We start from the raw sequence: 26,578 nt of genomic DNA, 5'->3' as shown, positions 1-26,578 counted from the left end.
TGAATATACAATTACATGCCACTGCAAAGCCACTCATGCCCCAATAATTTCTTTGAGTGAGCCCGGGCGAGAAAGTGCACAGCTATGGGACGTGGGCTCACGGCCCGATACATATACCCATGATAACATAAGGGCGAGTGTAAAATACCTAAAACTAAGGATGAACCCGACCACGTGCATGAAGCCAACTTGTGCATGTATCTATGTACTCTATGTATACCACGCACAGTTGTGTATAGCGAACACCATATGAAGCAACGCACAAGCACGAAACCAAATGCTCCAAGAACTTGTTTCCGCAGTGCGACCCCTCCCTCACACATGATTGATCACGTGGCCGTGACATCACGAAAGGTCCTTTAGCCTGCTTAGCGTCTACTCCGTTCTGCTAACATGTCAGTACAATGATTCTATTGGCTGACGCTGCTGTTGCGCCTGCGCAGTAGTATACTCTGACAGTGTTTTGGTGTGAGAGCAGGAAGAGAGAACGTGAAGATGTCCGGATACAGGGGCCAGATGGGCAAAAGCAAAGACCCTTCAGGGTTACTTATCTCTGTCATTAGGTGGGTGACGTGCGGTGCCAGTCAGTGAGCTGGAACTATTCTCTTGTGTCGTAGAGGAAGCTGTTCATTACATAGCGCAAGACATAGATTGAATGGGACAGCCGAACCGTGAGACAATACGTGTGTATGACGGGGAGGACAGTACTGTGACCCTTCTTAGGGACTCTGCACTACTTGTTACAGTCAGTCATGGGTGACACATGATGTAAATAGATATTATGATGATAACCTGTTCATGTGCAATTGGTAGGAACATACTTGGGCGCAGGGGCGTTCCCCGTGCTCTGCGCTTTGGGCGCAGAGGCTTTCCCCAGGCCTGGCGTTTTGGGCGCAGGCACTGGCTGTAGCGGGTCACTGCAACAGTCACGTGCATTTTATCAGCACGCCATCATTGCAGCAGAAAGCTGGGTAGTCATTTTAATTCCTCTTTTATTAAAATCTAGCACAATATTCATATACAATATGTATATGAAACTGTATTTTGCAACTACGAAACACAATTCCCAAAAAATTAAATCTGTGGTAAAGAAATACCAACGGTTTAGTAATTAGTCACCAGTTTCAACTGTGAGCCCACATGGGTTAATGAAAAAGAAATACATGATTCAAAAATACATACATGGTAAAAAGACATAGCGCATCACTGAGTACTATATGATCTATCTGTATGACATGAGGATGAGGTACACGTGTGCCCCCATGGATTACTACTGCTGGGGTCCTGGGGGGTCCAGTGCTTTCCTGGTTGCTGTACTAAGGCTACATTCATATGACCGAGGTGCAAGACAGCTGTGAAAAATGTCCATTTTCACAATCATCTGGCACTGACGGGCGCTCATTTTCACAAATTTTTCATACATTTCAGTATATGGAGGGATTCGTGCAAATGATCCAAAATAGGCCCTGACCTATATTATGATGGTTCATTATAACTGGCCTTCAAAATAACAGTCATGTGAATGGCCCCCATTCATTGGCATTGAATTTAATGCGGCCATTAATAACTGTTGTGAAGACTGTCATTTAACACCTCATGCTTCTGATTGTTTATCCCTGACTGTGGTTACATATAATATAAACAGATTAAGTTTTGTAACTTCTGGAGAGTGCCACACATTTTTAGCCATAGTATACATCATTATTATTTGATCAGTCAGGCTCCATCCTCCAGGGCTCCCCATTGCTCAGCAAAGTAATTAAAGGGGTTGTCCAGCCTAACGTTTTTCTCTGGCAGAAATCCCCGCTACACATTACCACTGAGGCCAGCGGTCTCAGCGAAGGATATGGCATGTGACATCCGGTGAGGACTTCCATAAAAGAAGACAGGCAGGCAGCAGGATCTGTGCTGGGAGGACACTAGAGAATTGGGGGCAGGCGTCCACCAGGAATCAGGTGGTGCAATTGTAGAAAAAATGTGTTTGAGCCATTTTCATATGGGTTTAATTTTTACAGAGTTCACTGTTTGTTAAAAATGACGTTACCTGTGTTCTATGTGTCAGTACAAACACGGCGATACCAAATTTCTATAGTATTTGTAATGTTTTGATACCTTTTAAAAAATGAAAAACTTTGCAAAATATAAAAAAAAATTGTGTTGCCATGTTGTGACACCTGTAACTTTTTCATATTTACATGTATGGAGCTGGGTGCAGTGTCTTTTTATGCAGGAAAGATGACATTTTTATTGGTACTATTTGGGGAAAGATCTGATTTTTTTTTTGGTGACTCTTTATTCAATTTTTTTATAGGAGGCAAAGTGTTGAAAAAAAACACACTATTTGGCTTTTTTTTTTTTTTTGCCGCTACACCGTTCACCGTATAGGATAAATATTTTAATAGTTTGCGCATTTTGGAGCGTTGGGATACCTATTATGTTTGTTTAATTTTCTTTATTTACTTTTATATCTGATCTAGGGAAAGGGGGGTGATTTGAGCTTTTGTATTTTTTTAATACTTTTAAAAACTTTTTTTTTCTTCTTTTACATTTATGATCAGACTCCCTAGGTACCTTGAAACCTAGGGGGTCTGATCGCTCATACTATTCACTGCAATACTACAGTATTGCAGTGAATAGCAAAATGACAGGAGTTCTATTAGACGCTGCCTCTGGCATTGTGCAATAGAGCCAATGCTATGACAAGCCTGGAAGCCTTCAATAGGCTTCCGGCTGTCATAGCAACTGATTGCCGTCCTCTGGTGACGTTCAGGAGGGCAGCGACGGCAGAAAATGGGAGCACCCGTGCCTTCTTCGCAATTTAGACGTTGTGGTCCCGTTTGACCACAGCATCTAAAGGGTTAACAGCAGCGATCAGTGCGACCCAACAGCTGCTGTTAGCAGCAGGTCCTGGCTGTATTATACAGCTGGCATCTGCCGTGTATGGAGAGAGCTCAGATCCTGAGCTCGCTCCATACATCCCCATGCAACGCATGACGTAGTACTACGTCAAGGGTCACTAAGGGGTTAAACAAAAAAAAAAAAGTAGCTTGGACAACCCTTTCAGGTATCTGCCAGCCAGCCGATATTTATTTATGTCTCTCTTACTTATACAGCACCGAAATATTATACCGTACTTTACAGACATTTGTCACCTTCAGTCCCATATAGGGATCACAATCTAAGTTCCCAATTAGTATGGCTAATGAGTGTGCGAGGAAACCCATGCAAGCATGGAGGAAAGATATAAACTCCTTGCAGATGTTGTTCTCATTCAGAGTTGACCCTAGGAGTCCAGCACTAAAAGGCAACAGTGCTAACCACATAACCACGCTGCTGAGACAAACCATTCTAAAGGAAGGGAAATGCAAGCTCTTTGACACTCCTTTATTATGTTGATTGTAGGGGTCCTCTGAACCCCCCCATTGACCAAACACTAATGACCTATCAGGTGGCGTAAATGCAGTGGCTTTGGAAATCACAGCATGTCAATTATACTTATGGAAAAGCCAGTGGTTTCCCTACAGGTATAAATGAAGCAGAAAGTCCACAGAGGAAAAACTCTGCGGACTTTCTGTAAAAAGTGTTTTCTGGCATCACTTTTTTGCTGCAGCCTACTAGGAGGTGCCTTAACCTTAAAGGGAGTTTCTTATTTTAGACATTTATATTTATAGGATATGCCATAAATATCTTATAAAGTCCTATCTCTGGGACTCCCTGACCACCTGGGGACACAGCTGTTACAGAAGAAGCAGTGGCTACACATGTGCAGCTTTCTCCATTCCCTTCTTCTCTGAATGTGAATGCTGAAAATGAGATTACTCAAAAACAGAACAGTATCAGAGTTCCTTACAAGCTTTAATGTATGTGAAGCCGTATTATGGTGTTATAGAGGTTTTTTTTTTTGCTATCTGATTCAGATATATAACGTATTTTTCGGACTATAAGATGCATTGGACCATAAGACGTACCTAAGTTTTAGTGGAGGAAAATAGAGAACAACATTTTGAAGCAGAAAATGTGGTAAAATATTTAATAACATATGGGAGTTGTAACAGCTGCAATGCCACATTGACAGGTGTATCGGGATGCATAAGGAATCTTTTTTTGGGGGGGGGCTAGATGTATCGTATATATTCGAGTATAAGCCGAGTTTCTCAGCACAGTTTTTGTGCTGAAAAAGTGCGCCTCGGCTTATACTCGCGTCAATATGGTAATTGAAAATGTCACATGACTGGTCCGCAGTGAAAGACATCTGTGGGAGGCCGCTGGAGCAGCGCTGCTGCCGATAAGTGGTCGGTGAGGCAGCGCTGCCTCCAAGACCGCCCTAAGATGTATCCAGAGCATCTTCTCGGATCTATCGGCAACAGCGCTGATCCAGCGGCCTCCCACAGATGTCTTTTACTGCGGACCAGTTAAATTACCACTCAAGTCAATACGGTAATTGACTCGACCGTATTGACTCAGCTGCAGTGGGCCTCCGCTCCAGTTCTGGCCCCCTCCCCCGGCTACATCACACATCGGGTGACGTGGCCATGTTAGCTCAGTCCCGCACCCTGCGTGTCTCGATGACGTCTTACTGCATCTCAGCATAGGTGGCGCCATCACGCCCCCTACGCTGAGACGCATGAGCAGCCGTGGGAGAAGATGAGCAGTGGCGGTAAGCGGGAGAAGCAGCGCGAGGTCGGTAAGTATGAGAACTTAATATTTGTTTGTTTTATAATAGGCCGCTACCTGCTAAAGTATTCCCAGCAGGTTTTGGCCTATTTACCAACCTCCCCGAGGCTGCTCACTGCCGACCCCTGCGTCACCTTATACTATAGGCCGCAGAGGTCGGCAGTGAGTAGGCCCGAGCCCCAGCCTCGATCCCACTACTGCTATTATTATACTTGGGGCGGGGGGGTCTTTTCAGACCCCCGAGTATAATAATTGGAGCCCCAGAGGAGGTGATAGAAAATAATAAACAGTTTTGCTCACCTCTTCTGGATCCGATGTTAATCCTAGCCGGCTTCAGGCCTATATGGTAATATCCCAGACGTCACGTTGTCTGGGATATTACCATATAGGCCCAAAACCTGTGGTAGTAGTAATAGCTTGTTACTTCTAGCACAGGCTTTGGGCCTGGATGGCAACAGGCTGCTACTGCCACCATAAGGCTTTGGGCCTTCATTAGGCTCCCATCTGTCACAGGATCTGGTCGGCTCCTGTGATCTTACTGCGCAGAAACTGGCCTGAAAAAAAAAGGCAGTTTTAATTCTACGGGTGAGCCATAGGACAGTTTTAATATATTTGGTGGGCTTACAGGTACTAATTTCTGCGATCAGAGTAGACCCTGATTGTGGGCAGTAGCTCTGGGTCTCTGCTGTACATAACTATTAGTTCTGTTATAAATTGTATCTACAAGCACTGTTTCTGGGGGAGAATACATCCAGAATATGGTGCCATACAGAGGTACAATATGCGTGTGTATATATATATATATATATATATATATATATATATATATATATATATATATATATATGTAGAAAAAAATGCAGAAACAGCACAGCATACAAACCGGGTGCAAAGCCAAACTAGAAGATGGCTAAAGTTCGGATAAGAACCGAAACGTCGATGCTTGAAATAAACCCACACTTTTTCTAAATGTTGGACTGCTGCCATTTTTTCCACTTCATATCATATATATATATATATATATATATATATATATATATATATATATATATATTATAGTGATTGTTCATATAATTTTATCTGTGGCCATTCATTACATCAGTATTCCTGTTAATTGTCATTGCTATTTCTGAGTTATACAAGAGAGTCAGGAAGAAAGCTTTATCCACAGGAAGTTGGAAAAATGGACAGGAAGCTTAAAATATTTTTTTCAGGCTGCTCTAACTCATGAGAAACACAGGAAGAAGCTACATTTGTACAATGTTTCTTGATTTTTTTTTTTGCGAGATCTATTATGACAGTTTCTGTAAAACACAGGATTTATTAATATACAAAACAACCACTAGACTGTATAAGAGTTCAATGTTTTAATGTACATTTATTTTCATGTACCTTTTTGGTAATAGGTGTGTGATACTCAGTGTTTGGACCAATAGCATAACACATAGGGGCAGATATACTAAGCTGAAGGACTTTTAATCTAATGAACTATCTCTAGGATAGGTCATCAGTTGAAAATCCTTGGGGGTAGAACACCCTTAACCCCCACATATCAGTTGTTTGACACAGTAGTAGCATTTTTCCACTTCAAAGGCTTTGTGATATCACATTCACTGAATGGGCTGAGCTGTGATACAAAGTACAAGCACTGTACTAGGTAAGTAATGTATTTATACTGAATTTTGATTATTCATTTATCAGCAATCCCAATTGGATAGGATACAGTTAGTATCCTTTAGCCCAGGGGTCCTCGAACTTTTCAAACAGGGGGCAGTTCACTGTCCCTCAAACCATTGGAGGCCCGAAATATAGTTAAAAAAAATGTAAGATTATATGCTCCACAGTAGCTCCCCCCCCCCAGTGTTATATTCTCCACAGTCTGGGGGACACATAGTTCTATATGCTCCTCAGTACGCCCCCTCCCACACAGTATTATATGCTCCTCAGTATGCCCCCCTGTATTATATGCTCCTCAGTACGCCACCCCCCCCCCTACACACACTCACACAGTATTTTATGCTCTTCAGTATGCACATACACACACCTACATACATACATACACCTACATAAATACATACATTGGGTGACGGTCTTTCCTTGCCGGTTTTAGGTTGTGGCATGTGTGTTACCAGTGCAACCATGAGTGGGACACTGGCCAAGATAGCTGAAATTGAGTCTGAGGTGGCTCGGACCCAGAAAAATAAAGCCACTGCACATCTTGGCCTGCTGGAAGCCCGCTTAGCTAAACTGCGATGTGAACTCATCACCCCAAAAGGTGGTGGATGTGGTGGCCCCGGGGAAGGCTTTGATGTTGCAAAGACTGGAGATGCTCGAATTGGATTTCTTGGATTTCCATCTGTGGGGAAGTCAACACTTCTCAGTAATTTGGCTGGTGTTTATTCTGAAGTGGCAGCTTATGAATTTGCTACACTGACCACAGTACCTGGAGTTGTGAGATACAAAGGAGCCACAATTCAGTTGTTTGACCTTCGTGGTATCATTGAGGGAGCTAAAGATGGAAAGGGCAGAGGTCGCCAAGTCATTGAAGTGGCACGCACATGCAATTTCATCCTTATTGTCTTGGATGTAGTAAAACCTTTGGGACACAAAAAGATTATTGAAAACCCCCCACAAATAGTATTATATGCTCCTCAGTTCGCCCCCTCCCACACAGTACTATCTGCTCCCCAGGACGCCCCCCCCCCCCACAATATTATATGCACTTCAGTACACACCTACACACACCTATATAATACATACACCTATATACATACTTAAATACACTTTGCAGTCAGTGTAGGTCTTGCGGACCGTGGCCTACACTGACAGCTTTCAGTTGTATATTCATTTTCACATACAACTGAAAGCAGCAAAAGCTCACTAACTTGGAATCCTGTATCAGATTCCCTGTTAGTGAGCGATCTGGGCGACGGTGCGTGGGCCACATGTGGTGGGCTGGACAAATGTCCTCGGTGGACTGCAGTTTGAGGACCCCTGCTGTAGCCAATGATAGTGTGAGACAGGATGGCAATATATATCAATGTCAGCAAGTTCACAAATAACATTTGAGCGGACTATTGATTTTGATTATTTTTCGGTTAGTTGCCCAGTTTTAGACTGCAACATCTTCAAATAGGTGATTGGCTGTGGGATTCCCACTAATCTGTAATTGGTGACCTATGAACTGAAGGATAGGTCTCAAGGATCATATTTAGATTTTTAGCAAAAGCTACCTGAAGTGTTGTACCCAATTGCATGATGACTCCTGCCCATCGATATTCTCTTCTCTGTCCGTTTTAACCTTTTAAAGATGCAGGGCAGCTTGGATGTTAATTCTCGGCGACTTGTTGTATTTTCCGTCTCCACCTTTCAAAATTCATAACTTTTTTGTTTTTCTGTTGACTCACCTGTGTGAGGGCTTATTCTTTGTGTTACAAGTTGTATTTTGACTTTGCACTATTTGGGGTACGTATAATGTTTTTAATACCCTTTATTAATATTTTTTGCATGCCAATGTATCATTATTTTTTTGCATTTTGTTTTTACAGCATTCTTTCTGCATTAAAAATGACATGGTAACTTAGTCCAGCGGGTTATTATGATTACGGCGATACCATATTTATATTGGTTTTATGTTTTAGCGCTTTTACTACGTAAAACGTCATTCTACAAAAGTGAGTGATTTTCCTGAGGTCATTGACTCCTTCAACTTTTTACTGGTTTGTTGACAGAGCTTTATCAGTATTTTTTATTTTTGGGGCAAGCTCTAGTTTCACATTAAACACATTTTTAGTACGTATGACTTTTTGATCACTTTGTATTATTTTTTGAGGCATCCTATATTCAATAGGGATAGGCAGCCAGGAGGCTGTTACTTGACTTACTGACTGCCATGACAACCCCCTCCCTCCACAGACCCCACATTCTCATCACGGGATATCTGAGAGATGGAGGGGCGATCTTGCCCCTCAACTCAACTACCCAGATGCTGAGATTGCTATAAATCATAGCATCTAGTGGGGTTAAGAAGGCGGAGTCGGAATATTTCCCAACTTTGTCGGCTTGTCCCCTATGTAATACAGCTGAGTCCCAGAAGTACTATTACAGTGATAAGTATTAACTAATAGTACTGTGTGGAGGGAAGGGGTTAAGCACTGATAAGGGCTAGACAAGTTTCTTAAACAGTGCTTCTGCTATTTGAAGAGGTAAATCCATAGATAACTGCCTTTTCACCTGATCTGAAAACCAAGAAGTGGAGGGTATTGGAGACAGGAGGGCAGCTGAAATCCTGAGATGACAAAACCACTTTAGGCCCCACATAGCGAGCCACAGCCAAAAACTGCAGAAACCCCTGCAGAAACACATTGCTGTTCTTTCTGCTGCGCTTTTTTCACAGAAAGTCTGCAGAACTTTTTCCTCTGCAGACTTTCTATCCCTACTATATGTATGCGGAAAACACCATAGTTTCCATAGGTATAACTGACATACTGCATTTTACAAAAACTTGATGTTTTTTGAAATCGCAGCATTTCCGCAGTGGATATTTCTCTGCAATGTATGTGTGGATGGAATTAGCTAGAATCTCATCCACGTTACAGGTTTTGTAAAACGCTGTGTTTTCTTTTGCACTGCAGCCAAATTGTGGCATTTTCACATGGGGCCACAGCCTTAACTATTTTTAGTCTGAAAAAAAAAATCACTTGTTTGCATGACAAATCTGGCCCACATACCATACAATATCTAAAACACAAAAATACTTGCCTATCCTAATGATAGGTTATCAATACTATAAACCAGATAAACCCTTTTAATGCCACAAATTCTGATAGAGAATGAAAAGTTGTACAGAAATTTACTTCTGATTTAATAAATTCCTCCTATTGTGTCCATAGCAAAGTACATGGTATATATCATTGTTAATGAAAGGGGTATACCCATCTCAGCTGAGATTGGACTATCCCTTCTAAGCAGAAATGTATAATGGACAAAATTATGAAAAAAGTTGAGATTTTTTTCCCTTGTTTCTATAATAGAGTTTATGCTGTTTCAATAACTTTTATTTTCCATAACTTCCATGTACTTCTATGGGTGTTACAAAAGAAAATGGCGTTGAACAGCTCGCATTGCTGTTTCCATATTCCCAACCACCTGAGCAGTCATAGAAGTGGCTGCAATTGGGTATATCTATAACATGAAGGTGCAATAGTTCATAATTACTCCTACCGGTAATTGGGTTTCCCTTTAACCTCCACATCAGCACCTGTAGGTGGATTTCCACGCCCTCCAGAGACAAGAAACTACTGGAAGCCTTTAAAGGTTCTTTCTCCAGTACCTTTTCAGTAGTATCTTTTAACCAGGAATATACACTTGAATACATAATCAAAAATGTGAAATCTACTCACACATGTGAAAACCAAGGTATAACAGTAGTAAGGTGGGAAAGTTCCTGTGCCATTGTGTAGGTTAAAGGGAAATCCAATTACCAGTAAGAGTAATTATCATGTCTCCTCAACATCTCCACAATGGCACCTATAGGAGGTATAACAGAGGAATAAATTAGAGGGGGGGGGGGGGGAGACTGCAGACAATACTTCACGGCCTGAAGATATGTTACTATTGGAGACAGTATCCAGCTTATAGCATCTGTAAAAGGTCAAGGAGTTAGCCCATGTGGCTTCTTGACAAATCTGTTCAATAGAAGCAGATACTCCTTCAGCCTAGGAGTATCTGCATCGCGTGAGTGGAGTGAGCCTTCAGACCCGCTGGAACCTGAATTCCTTTAATACTGTAGCACAAGGATATGGCCTCCCTTATCGGCAAGTTAGTTGTCTTGCTAACACCTTCTCCCTTATTCTTTCCATGGTATTGCAGCAACATATGATCCAAGGTCCTAAATTCCCTTTCTTTATCCGAGTAGGGCTTTTGACAGAAAGAGGGAAGTATGAATTCCTGCAGACAATGAAATTTTGACACCACCTTTGGATGAAATAAGAAATGATATTTCGCTCATCCAGGATGGTTAGAAAAGGAGCCTTGCATGAGAAGGCCTGGACTCGCACCTGGCTAGTAACATGGTTGTCTTTAAAGTGAGTAGCTTGAGAGAGATGTCTGTGTCTGGCTCAAATGGAGGGCCTGCCAGTACTGATGAGACAAGATTCAGGTCCCAAGGAGGAACCGAAGAACGGCTGCGTGGTTGTAGTCTGGAGGCCCCTTTAGCAAACCTATTGACAATCGGAAGTTTAGCCAATCTCACATCTAGAAATGCGCTCAAAGCTGCAATCTGCAACTTGATAGTACTGACCCTCACGCCTCCTAGACCTTTCCTGCATGCCCTTTTCTATGTAGATCAGTTGACATAAGCCTCTTCTTCGCTGCAGCAGTAGCAGCAACTCTCATCAGCAAGATTGAAATCACGCGGTTGCCCTCAGTCCTAACCCGAAGTGTAGAAAAAGTTGTAATTCAGCTCACCATATATACTTGAAATGTCCCAATTCCAGAGAGCACGGTGTTGGGTGGACTCCTCCCAAAGAATGCTTGTAATCCAAAAAATAAAGGTGCACCAGCTACATCCAGAATGGAAATCAGAAATATTGCAGCAGATATATAAAATTTAACTTTTATTCTTCATTTTCCGATAAAAAAGTTACATCGTAACTATGGTGGTACATCAACAATAAAGCGACTCGTTTCGAGACATGTAGTCTCTTCCTCTCGGCTTAAACTTATGATTACCTCCACATCTTTTAAACCATAGCGTTGATTAACCACTCCCACCTACTGCCAATTAACTCTTGCATTTCACTTATTTTACACATTGCATGAAACATACAAACATTGTACTTCTATATGTTTTCCATGTTAATCATTATCAGCATATTCTCATATCTATAAAAACATATATATATTACTGCTGCGTAAAACTTAATACAAATCGCTTAGTCTGAACCATGTCTGATTACCCATAATGCCATATAAAAAATAAACCATATAGATTTTATAATACTTATAATGGTTCCTCATTTTCCACTATATTAAATTTCTTCATAACACAAGAGGAACCTTACTAATGTAATGTATGTGTATGATTCCCACTCACGTTTGTTGATATATTAACGGCTTCTGCCTAAAGCTCCAGCCCGTATCCATTTCTCACAGAATCACGTGATCTGCACGTGACTACTTTTATCACATGATCAAAAACGCTCTACTAATTGGAACGCATACGTAAACCAGGAAGTGCCCGCTTGAACCGCATATTCATCCATTGCTTCATTAAAGGTGAGTATTCAATTTTTGACACTGTACCTTATATTGTATTGTACTATGTGCCTAATTTGATGTTAACTATAAACATTTAATACTTCATACTACTCAATTAATATTTTATTTACCTTTTGAGTTCTCTTATAAATTTTTAAACATCATTAACTTGTATACATGGAATATTTGTGTTCAATAAATATAAGAAATATCTGTTCTCATATTTAAGCCTGTTGGATAACGTGTCTTCAACCTCATTATCCAAAAAGCCTCTCTAAGGAGAACTTTTTTCCGCCAATCCCCTCCACGTGGGGGTTTGGATACATATTCAATAGCGTAATATTTAAGACTCGAGGTATTACCTTTGTGTTTAACAAAGAAATGTCGTGATGCTCCTGACACTCCCTCATTATCTTTATTACAGCCTGCTACATGTTCCGCTATCCTAATTTTGACTGATCTAATCGTGCAGCCGACATACATTAGCTGACACTGTATGCATTCAATAACGTACACCACATGATCTGTGGTACAATTTAAAAAAGCTAGAATGGGAAAACTTTGTGAGTTTCAAGAATTATAAAATCTAGTCGTCTTTTTAACATACTGGCACGCTCCACACCTATTCATGCCACATTTGAAAAAACCTACAACCTGTAGGTTGTAAAGGAACCTGAATTCCTTTAATACTGTAGCACAAGGATATGGCCTCCCTTATCGGCAAGTTAGTTGTCTTGCTAACACCTTCTCCCTTATTCTTTCCATGGTATTGCAGCAACATATGATCCAAGGTCCTAAATTCCCTTTCTTTATCCGAGTAGGGCTTTTGACAGAAAGAGGGAAGTATGAATTCCTGCAGACAATGAAATTTTGACACCACCTTTGGATGAAATAAGAAATGATATTTCGCTCATCCAGGATGGTTAGAAAAGGAGCCTTGCATGAGAAGGCCTGGACTCGCACCTGGCTAGTAGCATGGTTGTCTTTAAAGTGAGTAGCTTGAGAGAGATGTCTGTGTCTGGCTCAAATGGAGGGCCTGCCAGTACTGATGAGACAAGATTCAGGTCCCAAGGAGGAACCGAAGAACGGCTGCGTGGTTGTAGTCTGGAGGCCCCTTTAGCAAACCTATTGACAATCGGAAGTTTAGCCAATCTCACATCTAGAAATGCGCTCAAAGCTGCAATCTGCAACTTGATAGTACTGACCCTCACGCCTCCTAGACCTTTCCTGCATGCCCTTTTCTATGTAGATCAGTTGACATAAGCCTCTTCTTCGCTGCAGCAGTAGCAGCAACTCTCATCAGCAAGATTGAAATCACGCGGTTGCCCTAAGTCCTAACCCGAAGTGGCCAAGCCGACAGCGCATACGCAGGATTTTGATCTCTCTGAAAAGAGTTGCTTCTGCTGATGCAGCGAAGAGGAGGTTTACGTCCACATAGAAGGGGGCGTACAGGAAGTACAGAAAAGGTAGGGCTAGAATAACCTTTCTGAAGGCTATTCCAACATAGATTTATTTAAAAAACACATATTTTGATTGATAGAATCCCTTTAAATTCTTCCTTTTTAATCCTCATTGTACTCCTTAACATCTTAGTTAGCCATATAGGTTCTATTGTAAAACTTTTTCATGTGTACAAAAAAACTTTATTATGTTGTGGTCACCATTACCTAGATGACCCCCCCCCCCCCCATCTTCAACTTTTGTCAAAGAGTCAGGTTCATTTGTGAAAACTATTCCTAAAAGTGCCTCGCCTCTTGTTGGGTCCTGCATTAGTTGCGATAGGTAATCATCTTTTATTATGGACAATAACCTGTTCCCTTTGTTGGACCTGCAGTTTTCTGCCTCCCAGATTGTATCTGGGTAGTTGAAATCTCCCACAATAATGACTGTATTATTCATTGTGGCCTCACCTGTTTTATTAGTATACTTTCAGCTTCTTCCATTATATTTGGGGATTTATAACAAACCACTATCTTTATTTTATTCTTTATTCCTCCCTTAATTTTCATCCATAAGGACTCCACATATTCGTTTTACTTCCAGATGTCCTTACGCATAACTGGCTTAAGGCAGGATTTTAAGTGTAAGCAAACTCCTCCCTCTTTCCTATTAGTACGCCAGAGGTAAATTATCACACATGTTGAAATATGACTTACTGATCTTTCTTTCCCCTGACATCTGCAGAATATGGGCGCCTCAATACACATTAGATAGTTGGCTAGCTCACCAAAAATCAGCATGTTTAGCTCACTTGACTACGTATGGACATGATTTGTCATAATGTGAATTTTTGTTTCTCCCTTCAGGACCCTTTCAACCAGTGATGATGTGGAAGACAGAGAGACTGAGAGAGGACGTTTGGAGGCTGCTTATGAGAGCTGTGATAAAGACCTGGATAAGAAGATTGAGCAGCACTTTACAGAGCTCACCACTGCCATACGCACCTACCAAAACATAACGGAACGTATCACCAACTCCCGCAATAAGATTAAGCAGGTCAGCCACTGGTCGTGTTTACATTAAGTAAATCTTTCTTAATGCCTTTCCTTCAGGAAAATGTTTTGGGTAAAAATGCAGGTATCGCTCACTACGGTACTCTTACAATAAGGTTATGTTAGAATCTACAACATGTCTTAAAAGGAGTCAACCCACCCCTGAAGGTAGAGAGAGATTATGTTTACCTGAATATATCAAACGGTGTTTTCCCCTTGCTGAGATATCAATGTTTTTGTCAATATGCCAGTGAGCTCTTTAGAGCAACAAGCTCCTTATCTCTTACCTCACTCTAAATCACAACAAAATAAGCACACTAAAATGTAACTTTTATTACTAGTAAAGTAACATTGCCGAAAAACATCACACATATGTCCTGCTGGGTGATAAATTATGCGGTGGAGGTATGGTGTATTAGCAGCATATATAATGAATGCCCATCAGGCATAGGAGGCCCAATAGTTGTTTATTCAATTGCACATCAAGCATAATCTCGTCAGTGCTGGTGGCATACAAATTATACATAGGCCGTCGGATATAGCGGTCAACCTAATGTTGTGAACTCAAGTTCCAGAGTAAAGATAAGTTAAAAGCTATAGCATGCATATTTACTGAAATCCTATAGAGACCAGAGTGTTATCTCTGTCTTTTATATAGGTGGATCATAGACTAAGTTAATCTGAGCATGTCTCATGCCCATATGGAGGTTATATTATCAAAGTCAACACTCTCTCAAGGGCATTTGGCAACAAACAGCTTAGATTCATAGTGAGTGCCACTAAAAAGACACTGTTGACCTTATAAGAGATTACTTAAATTGTCCTGCATAGCATGGTGTGGATTAAAGTCTGGAGGGTGGCTGCAGTTTTTCAAGATGATGATTACAGTAACTTGCTAAATCTGCCTGCTAATACACCACCATATCCTGAGGAGAGGTTACGTAACACTCTCCTCTAGGAGTTAAATAAAGTAGATGCCCCCCCAACCAATGCGTTTCTGCTGGTTAACTTGAATACCAGCTCATCAGAGGCATTGACTGAAACAAGGTACTCCACGTATCAGCAATGTCTGCCCTGTCAGACGTGATGACTGGCCGCACCAGTCATAGTGGCCGACAGGGCAGACATCGCTAATATGCCTATGTATAAATTGTGTGCCACCAGCAGAGATGCGATTATGCTTGATGTGTGTAGCATTTGAAAATACAGCTTTTGTGCCATCCCATGCCTAATGGGCATTCATTATATATGCCGCTAATACAACATACTTCCACCGCATAATTTATCACTCATTTGGACATGTGTGATGTTTTTAGGCTCACGTTTCTGCTTTACTATTATTAAAAGTTACACTTTAGTGTGCTTATTTTGTTTTTAATTTAATCTCTAGAATATACAAACTAGGCATCAAATAATTTGTTGAGATCTTTTACCTCTCTCTAGCAACATCCTCATTGCAGCAAAGCATTTGCATATTAACATAAAGGTGATAACTACAACAGCAGCACAGTGTCACAAGGGAAACACATTGTCTGATTCAGGTGACCCTAATTAGAGATGAGCGAGTACTGTTCGGATCAGCCGATCCGAACAGCACGCACGCATTGAAATGAATGGATGCACCTGGTACTTCCGCTTTGACGCCGGCCGGACGCTTAACCCCCCGCGTGCCGGCTACGTCCATTCATTTCAATGCGTGCGTGCTGTTCGGATCGACTGATCCGAACAGTACTCGCTCATCTCTAACCCTAATCTGTCTGCGGGTTTGGGATCTGGTGACACTTTTTTTTTTTTTTTTTTTTTATAATTCTGTAAAGTTGTTTTTCTTTAATTTATTTTACTACAGATATATACGCTAAAAATTTGTAATTCTTCTGCTCCTAGAGTTAGGGGTACACAACGATTTTGATAGCGACACACATCATTATGCCACATCGCAGCATAATGAAAGTGAATGGTATCTTGTTGTGACTTTCATGATGCCACAACCACGACTGTTTGAAGTGGTAGTTGCACTTTCCACTTTGATGTTGCATTTATCAGTCACGTGGCTTGTTCTTATCTCCTTCCCATTAAGTTAATGGGGCTGAGCTGCTGTTCCAAGCATATCTGTTATACAGTGTATGGCTTTGTATTTGGGTTTTCTGTGAAGAAACTTCAGTCTCTTCATACCGCTGATTGGAAGGGTTCCCGGGTATCAGTCCCCTGCCGATCTTAAATTGATGATCTATCCTAAGGATAGGTCAGCAATTGATAAATCCTGAAAACTCCTTTAATCCCCAGTTCCTTGTCAGTGCCTCATAGATGTATATAGCTTTCGTGTACTTTTCATTTTAAGCATTTTAACAGATTTAATCAGTAAGAGATGATCTTGCTAGAATATGCCATTACTTTATTATTGCTCAAGGTCAAATTTCTCTATTCCCTAGTAATCCAAGGTATGAAGGAGCAGCAGTGCTGATTTTATCCCCTTCACAGCTTTCTCTGCACGGTGGTGGTACACTGAACTGTGGCCTGCTCATAGCGTTGGCCAATTATGACCTAAATCATAATCAAAATTAATTCAACATTTTACTTTGATTACCATTAATGATCGATTATTGTAGGACTCTCCCTTTTTACATGCCACACCCCCTGTTTATATATCAATGCCACGCAATGCTGCTAAACTTTAGTTTAGTTTCGTTCCTTTAACCAATGGCTATGTGAGACTGGCTGGCATGGATGCAAAACAATTGAAATTATCAATGTGAGCAAGTTCACAGCAATTAACTCAGCTGATTTTCATTTACAATTATTATTCTATTAATTGCCCAGCGGTACCTGCTCCATTCACTTAAATGAGCTGTGTTGCAGTTCCCTACACATCAGGTGGCCAGAAGCATTAGTTTGTAGGGAAAACTAAGATGGAGATGCAGCAGTAAAGAAGAACTGCACCTTAGTAATTGTCACGATCAGTGGGATATACCAGTAATGGCATATTGTAGCATTGATGTCATCCTTTGACAAGATAGGAATACTCCTTTATATTGCAAGCTAACTGTAGTGATATTTCTATCTATGGCAATTATATGTTTCCTTCCAGGTTAAAGAGAACCTTTTGTCCTGTAAGATGCTTCTTCATTGTAAGCGTGATGAACTTAGAAAGCTTTGGATTGAGGGGATAGAACACAAGCATGTCTTGAACCTATTGGATGAAATTGAGAATATCAAGCAAGTGCCCCAGAAACTGGAACAGTGCATGGCTAGTAAACACTACCTAAATGCCACCGACATGCTGGTAAGAACTATGATATACTATTACATTCACTGCAACATTGATCTTTGAGGCGTTTCATATAAGGTGCACACTGTGTGGGGATATAGATAAGTGACAGAGGGGTTGTCACCTTGTACAAAATGCTACCGTATTTTCCGGACTATAAGGCGCACATAAAAACCTACGATTTCCTCAGAAATCGTAAGTGCGGCTTATAGTCCGGTGCGCCTTTATATATGGATGGAAGCGGCGGCAAAGTCTGCGTGCCGCTTCCATACATACATAAAAGGCACCGTAAGGGGGCATTCACACTACGGAACGCCGGCGTGTATCACAGCCGTACACGCCGGCGTTACAGCAGGGCTGCCGGACACTTCCCATTCATTTCTATGGGAGCCGGCATGCGAGCGCTCCCCATAGAAATGAATGGAAAAAAGCAGTCCATTCATTTCTATGGGGAGCGCTCGCATGCCGGCTCCCATAGAAATGAATGGGAAGTGTCCGGCAGCCCTGCTGTCACGCCGGCCTGAAACAGAACGTGAAACTTACCGAGCGGTGCAGGGCGGGCGAGCGGTGCAGGGCGGGCGGGCATTCAGGCCTCCTCTTCCTCCGATGTCCTGACCACTTCCTCCGGCGCTCGCGAACTAATGGCCTGGGCGCATGCGCAATATCATAATGCTTCTACTACTGCGCATGCGCCCAGGCCATTATCAGCGAGCGGCGGAGGAGGAGGACGGAACATCGAAGGAAGAGGAGGCCTGAATGCCCGCCCACCCTGCACCGCTCGGTAAGTTTCACATTCTGTTTCAGGCTTTTATTTTAAAATGGGAGGGGTAGTTTAATCTAACTTTTACGGTTGGGCTCTATCAGCATGATTTTGCTGATAGAGCCCCTCCTCGCCTGCCGAGCGCTTCCAATAGAAGTGGCTGGCACGCGGGGGGTTAAGCGGCCGCTGGCAAAGTCTGCCTGCCGCCGCTTTCAATAACATATAATGCGCACCGGACTGCGGCTTATAGTTCGGTGCGCCTTATATATGAACCGAGACGGACTATAAGGCGCTCATGGGCAATGCGGCTTATAGTCCAGTGCGCCTTATAGTCCGTAAAATACGGTAAATGACATACCACATTTGATGCTGCCATTCCCTGAATAATTTTGAACTTGGAAATGCAGCCTAAGACCTCCTTCTCAGGACTGTACTGGTTTTTACTGTCCGTAAAAACTGATCCTTCATAATTTGTGGTCTTTGCTTATGGCACAGATACAGCCGCAAAAAAAAGAAAATGTGCCGGTGTATCTGGGCCCATAGAAATGTATGTGTCTGTACTTTGACAATTGTGGATCCAAAGTACAGTTGTTTGAAGGAGGCCTGAGGCTGAGACCACAGGTTACAGAAAAGCTGTGTTTTTTTGTTGTAGATTTTGCTGTGGATTTTGAGTCAAAGCTAGGAGTCAATTTAGAGGAAGCGAGAAGTGTAAATACTTCCATTATATTTCCCATTCCTTTTTAATTCACTTTTGGCTTTGGTTCAAAGAACCACTGTAAAATCTTCAACAAAAATCATAGCTGTATGACCTTAGCCTAAAGGCAGACTGCATGTCTTGGTGGGGGAATTTTTAGACCTGTGGCAATGGTACTGAAGTTATCTCTTATCCACGACATGACATATGTGATCTATACAGTCTAATAGAGTATTTTTTTAATAAACCCATAAGATGGATACGATAATGGTAAATGATTTGGTTCCAATGACATGCCTCTGGTATTCTGGTGAACTAGTTCAATCCTGTAAGTAATTAGCATTGTACATTTAGGGTGCATTCACACTACGTAATCGCCAGCTTATTCTAAACGTAAAACACGTTCAGAATAAGCGGCGTATAAAGCAGTTCCATTCATTTCTATGGGAGCCGGCATACGAGCGCTCCCCATAGAAATGAATGGGCTGCTTTTTTCACTACGAGCAGTCCCATTGAAGTGAATGGGAAGTGCTGGCGTGTACGGCTAGCTCTGCTCATGCCGAGCCATACACGCAGCGCTTCCCATTCACTTCAATGGGACTGCTCGTAGTGAAAAAAGCAGCCCATTCATTTCTATGGGGAGCGCTCGTACGCCGGCTCCCATAGAAATGAATGGAACTGATTTATACGCCGCTTATTCTGAACGTGTTTTACGTTCTGAATAAACTGGCGATTACTCATACATGTAGTGTCCCTGTCTGATATCCCAGCTACAATAAGAAAATCATAGCTGGGTTCCTGACAAGCCCCAGATCACGGAAAGCTTCTGCATTTGTGGTCGTATCATTTAGCAACCGATCAAGATAACAGACTGTCACCACTAAGAAAGTAAAAAATTCTGCAGAATTTTAAAGATTTTCTTTAACTACTTATATTTGCAAATATGTTTAACTTTTAATTATCTACAAATATAGATATGATTATGTACATGGGAATACCCCTTTAAGTGAACAACTTGCAGAACTGCCACATAAGTAACTGTAAGGGTATGATCACACGGCACAATCTAGCATTGATTTTGAAGGTGATTCCCCTCCAAAATAAGCAGAAGATTCTATCTGGATTTTTCCTCCCATTGTGTTGAGAATACCAATGCCCTGTTCTGCTTCAGCATTCCAGTGAGAGAATCTCTGGGGATGGGGAGTTTAAAATATTATAGGAATCTGAAGTGGATTTCCACTTCATTTTCCACCACAGGAACATAGCCTAAGGGTCCATTTATATGGGCAGATCCATTGCATGTAACAAGTGCTGAACGATTTCACAGGTTATTCAGTACTTGATTAGGCACCTTTTGCTTTGAGAAATTAGGCTAAGCTCACATCATTTTTATTTAGTCTGTGGCTTGGGCTAAAAAAAAATGGGCTGAAAATGTAATATAACAATGCGTGCAAGTGGAGCACATTCTGTTTGCCTCCGTCATCATTTATTTGAATGTAAAAAAAAAGTGCACGCTTTCTTCTGTCATGTTTGTTTACTTATCAAGTGGAAGCTAAAGATGTGCCTATAGGAATTTCTTTTCTAAGACATATCAGAGCAACAATCTTAAAGTTGATGTGAACATGGCCTTATTGGTGAATGAACAGCTTCAGGAAATCTATTGTCCCCAATTTAAGCTTATTAGTGTGACCATTATGGGTATGTGCTGCCGAGGAAATGATTATTATTATTTTTTTTTTTTCATTGATGACACGTAAAGTTGGAATTGGCCAACAAATGGTCTCATACACTGGATGGTGTTCAAATATGAATGTCCCTATGACTTGTGTTTGGCTGATCTTCAGCCATGTAAAGGTCCTCAACTTATGGGAGTAATGATTCCTTATTCCTGAATTTACAGTCAAAACTACATTTTTTGGATTTCTTTGTGTTTTTTTTATCTGATTGTCATGTTTATTATGATACTGTATGATACAATGTACTTTTACCACCTTAAAAATCAACACCTTAGATAATACAATGCATACAATAGAACAATCCATCACATTATGAAACTACACACTATAAAATGAGTAATTATATCTATAGGCCCTAGTTGGGCATTGTCCCCTGTGCGATCAGATATTAAAGGCCTATCCTAAGCATAGGCCGTAAAACAAAGATTGTGTGATAACCCCTTTAACTGCCTGAATTTTTTGCACATCTGTACTTTGTCCTTTTTCGTTGACTACTGGCATTGACTGATCAAACCAAACACGACAATAATAACCAGCTGGACAGAATGGTCACCGTCATTCCCACGTATATTCACTTTAGAAACCATAGATAATATGGATGTCTCTTGTACTGATGTGTACATTAATATCCATTGATCATATTCGCCGTTTCGCTGTTCATTCTCTGTGTGTATGGGTTAATGGCCATGTTTGTGTAGCAGAACTAAAATCCTATGATGTACACCTCTGGCAGGCGGCACACTGTGGCTTAGCTGCAGGTTCATTAATTGACACAACTCTTAGGTTTGCTGCATCACCTTTGGCGCAGTCATCTCTTTATATTCCGTTCACATTAATTGAAGTAATTTTGCCACTGAAGCGTGTTTCAGACCTCTGCATTTAAATTGAAATTTTAATTCCCTTATTGTCTGGGAGAGACGGCTGAAGATGGCTTGTTGCAGGTTTCATTATCACTCGGAACACTCCAGCTGCTGCTTCTAATGTACAATGACTGATTAATGCCAGGAAGAATTATTAAAAGAAGAATGGCAGCTTTTTCCCAGTAGGTTGGGGTAAACATGAAGTAGTATTTTGACAGCTTTATGGAGCTGGTTTTACCCTCCGTCTGCTGTAGTTCAGCAGAATTATAGCAGACGTTCAGTTTTATGTGCAAACTATTATGAGAGGCAGAAGCAAACAAAGGCAATGTTTTGCGATTCTGGTTTTTGTCAGCTTCCAGTTTGAGTGGAAAGATCTAACAAAAAAAAAAATTAACACAGATAAGAGTGACTTCAAAGATGTTGAAAGAGTTATCCCAATAGTTTATTTTGGTGGAAAGCTGTACAGAGTTTTCTGTTTTTCATTTCAAAATATAATGTATTTAGTATTTTCACATCATTGCCTTAAAGAGGACCTTTCATGTCCTCGGGCACATGCGGTTTTATATACTGCTAGAAAGCAGACAGTGCGCTAAATTCAGTGGTTTTCCCGTTATATGCCCCGGGTGAAGAGCTGTTTGTGCCGTTACCAATAGGTCTTCACTGTCAGAAGGGCGTTCCTGACAGTCTAGCTGGGTAGGCCCCTCCTGACAGTACTGTGTGTAGTGCTGTACTGTGAGGGGGTGTTCCTTACTGCCCAGTGATGACGCTGAGTGGTGAGGAACACCCCCCTCAGTACTAGTCTATGGATGAATACTGTCAGGCGGAGGGGGGGGGCGCGTTCCTCACTACTCAGCGTCATTCAATGCGCTGAATTTGGTGCACTGTTGGCTTTCTAGCGGTATATAAAACTGCATGTGCCCAAGGACATGAAAGGTCCTCTTTAGTTGTGGCATGACCTTATGGGTAGAGGATAGTACCAAGCCAAAAGACCACAACAATAGTTTGCTAGGAGTGTTATAACAAGTCAGTAGTATAACATAACATGGAACTAACTCCACTCTGCTATGTCGCTGAACCAGCAAATGTTACACACTCCAATTGCTAGATTGGTGAACCAATTCCATCCAGTGATACTAATCTGCTATATGACTAAATCAAGGCCGATTAAAGTGGTTTTCCGGCCCTAAATCGAGGATGTCATCAGCATTTGGTCTGTCACACCCAGACACTGCACTGATCAGTTGTTGCAGCAGCCTGGGTGGTGGAACCTACTAGTGGACAGGCAGAATGTGTGCAGTTTCAATCCTATTCAGTTTTGACTATAAGTGGCTCTGCAATTCCCTAGAAGCGCCGCTATGCAGTGGACAGGGCTCCAACTCTCCTGTTACATGAATGACAGCAGCATTGACCATCCGCTAGCAGCTTCTGGCGCTTGGAGGCTGCTGCAACAGTTGATCTGTGTGGGTCCAAATGTCAAATCCCCACAGCTCACATATTGTAAACTGAATTTTGGCCAGAAAACTGTGAAGGTGGCATGGTACTTCCAGATCACTTCAGGACTTTAATAAGCTGTCTGGTAGAGGTGCCAGGAGTCTTATCCCCACTGATCTGTTATTCACTTCTTACTATAAGAACAAGCCATCAATATCCTAGTCCCAAAAATTGCCTGTAGGGTAGTTTCACACACTATTTTTTATTTTTTTTTAAAACCACAGTTTTTGTGGCCATTGTCCATTCAGTTTTTGATCCATAGCCATAAAAAAGATTTAGAAGGAGTGAGAAATATAGAGGAAGAACTTCCATTTCTCCTTCCTACTGCATTTATATTGTCTTTGTCTTAAAAACCTGAATCAAAACTGCGCTGCTGTTTTTTTTTTTTCTTTCAAAATCGCGCTATGTAAAGGGGTGTTCCTTGATTGTAAAAGTGAGTATACTGCAGATCATTTGTTCCCGGACAGAATGACTCTACATATTTACTGAAGTCCATGGGATTATCCATTTGTTGATGGTTTTTGTGGGTAGCAGCAAGGGATTTTCATCATATACTAGATAGGGTAACCGTACACTGAAAAATAAGTGAAGTGTTGGAAATAGATGCTAAATTTTACGTGTGGTCACCTTATAGCCATTTTGCAATTAAGTGTGGCGGCAATACACATTAGTTAATAGTAAATTGATCGTTGAACAATTTTGTTTGACGATTATTTCACAGGTGCACCTATAAACATTTTACCCTATATTGGAAATTATAGTTGTTCAGACACGCCATACATGTTCAATGACACCACACAAACAATAGAGGGCGCTCACTGGAATGTGCAAGCCTGTCTTCCCTGATGTAATTAGGAAGACAGGATCTCAGTGAAAATAGCCCAATAAAGGCTGCTCCCTTTAACATCATGCTCGACCTTCCAAGAGGCCTTTGTTTTGCAACAATGCTGGGATTATTACCAGGTATAGTCTCTCAATCGAGGACGTCCGTTTCGATGTTCTTGCATCTCGTCAGATCGATGTAGAGAAGACTAACCTGGTAGAGGTGAGAGACTTAGACAGGGTAAGGGGGGTATCGTCACTCCTTGGGGAGAGACCACCATATAGGTGTGTGGAGACTTATTAAGCCTTTAGCACTCCACTTTGCAAGGGACTATGGGAAGAATATGCAAATCTGTCTTCCATGATGTAATTAGGAAGTCAGGTGCCTCAGTGTTGCAAATCAATAGAGGGTGCTCACTGGAATGTGCAAGCCTGTCTTCCCTGATGTAATTAGGAAGACAGGATCTCAGTGAAAATAGCCCAATAAAGGCTGCTCCTTTTAACATCATATTCGACCTTCCAAGAGGGCTATTTTCACTGAGATCCTGTCTTCCTAATTACATCAGGGAAGACAGGCTTGCACATTCCAGTGAGCGCCCTCTATTGGTTTGCAACACTGAGGCACCTGACTTCCTAATTACATCATGGAAGACAGATTTGCATATTCTTCCCATAGTCCCTTGCAAAGTGGAGTGCTAAAGGCTTAATAAGTCTCCACACACCTATATGGTGGTCTCTCACCAAGGAGTGACGATACCCCCCTTACCACACAAACAGAAAAAGATCTTTTATGAAACATTTATGTTCATAAAGAAAAGATCCTCCAGATGATCAGCTGGAAATTTCAGATTCTGCCAGCTTGTTTTCAGGTGATAATCTTTTCTTATCTATTGATTAAAACAGTTTTTTCCGCTATAAATTCATAGAGCAGGTAACCTGAAATACACTTTTATTAAGGAAAGTACCTTTTTATTCCTTTATTTGCCTCCTTCTACCACCGATCAAATCTGTACAATAGACTGTACATAGACTGGAGGTAGAAGGAAGAAAATAGCTCACCAAAGCCCCTTAGGGACCTGCTGTAAAAGACATATTTGTGGTCACTAAAGGGTTAAATATGTTTTGTAGTAATGTTGTGGTTTTCAGAAGTTTAAAAATAGAGAAAGTTTTGGGCCAATATTTTACAGCTACCTAGAAATGTACATGAGGTTGATAGTAGACATTTTCATTGACCTCTTAATTATTTGCCACCATTTGTTTTGTTAGTGTCGAACTACTCCACCATCCTAAAGCAACACCTTTAAGGAGATTGTCCCAACAGTACACCTTCTGCTACAGGGCAAAGTTTTGCCTAGCTATTCTACAGCACATCAAAATATTTCACAGTACTGTGGTGGCATGAACTTTGGTTTACTATTATGGAAGTCAAGTGGTCTGACAAGGCTGCTGTGAAAATGATGAAGCATCCTAATTGTGTAGCAAAAGGCATACACAGCAGAATGGCGGAAAGGAGAGCTAACCGCCAACAATCTAAGACGTGTGAACATCTATTAAGCTAGATTTAAGCAGCCTAGAAATACTAAGAGATCTGTTCTTCAAGCCATTCAGAAGGTCATTGACAAACAGCATGCTTGCCTAACAGAATAGTCTCTCTGGCAATAACTGTGGCAATATTGTACTTTTATGTGATCATATAATTCTAATGTGTATATGGCTTTTATGGTACATTTTCTGAGTTTACAGGGGCACATTGACATGTCTGTCATGTATTGAATTGCACATGGCAAGCAAATTGCTTAATTGACACCAATTAATTCTCATGTACTTTGTGGACCATGCATCCTGTATACGAACCTTTAGCTGAAATATAAACTAAAGCTCTGTTTGTATGTGTTTAAAAGACTCTTTACAGATTCCATATTCTTGGATTGTGTTAAGAGCCAGCACACAAGCCTATTGACTTTTAATGAATCTATTTCCACGATCATGGTTTTAACAGTTCGTGTGAACAATGTCGACAAAAATGGATCGTGCTATTTCTCGACCCAGTTTGATGGATCCCTGAATAAACTGATCTGTAAAACGGATTCCCTCGGGTATACACTTCTTTTTCACAGCCAATTGCAGGGCACCATCATGTAAACGTAGTCTTAGCCAGTGTTGTATGTGATAGAATCAACATTGTATCATCTTGAACCTTGCACAAGGTAGAAGCAAATATGAATATCTTTGTGTCCTTTTTGCATGCGTGTTCATTGTGTTGCTACCTTGTGCAAGTCATCTGTCCATAAAGTACTAGGTCAGTACCAATGTACTATAAATATTTCTGAGAGCATTTAAAAAGTCCATAGTTATTATTTTTCTCTAATGTAATTGCCTTTATAGATAATAGCTGGACACAGTGCTGTTCAATTGACCACTCAGTGTTTTAGTGGCAGAGCTAGGAATTGCTGTAGATATGCATAGAAAACAACCCAAAAATGCAGGCACCAGTAGAAATTCTCCAGGCATGTTGGATATCTTG

The 26,578-nt window shown here is 41.2% G+C and overlaps 1 protein-coding gene across 1 annotated transcript in view; it reads left to right on the top strand.

Annotated features, from left to right (window-relative positions):
• Positions 1-439: 439 nt before the first annotated feature.
• The window catches only part of EXOC4 (exocyst complex component 4), a 342,142-nt gene continuing 316,003 nt past the window's right edge, over positions 440-26,578 (top strand). The window contains exons 1-3 of the mRNA XM_075273922.1: positions 440-563; positions 14,241-14,430; positions 17,512-17,706. Coding sequence (XP_075130023.1) covers positions 496-563; positions 14,241-14,430; positions 17,512-17,706 — 453 coding nt within the window. The 5' untranslated portion in view covers positions 440-495. The remainder of the gene's footprint in view (positions 564-14,240; positions 14,431-17,511; positions 17,707-26,578) is intronic.

The sequence above is a fragment of the Leptodactylus fuscus genome, chromosome 5 (assembly GCF_031893055.1).
Source record: "Leptodactylus fuscus isolate aLepFus1 chromosome 5, aLepFus1.hap2, whole genome shotgun sequence".
Classification (NCBI taxonomy): domain Eukaryota; kingdom Metazoa; phylum Chordata; class Amphibia; order Anura; family Leptodactylidae; genus Leptodactylus; species Leptodactylus fuscus.
Note: the sequence above shows the minus strand (reverse complement) of the source record. Positions and strands in the feature narration are given on the sequence as shown.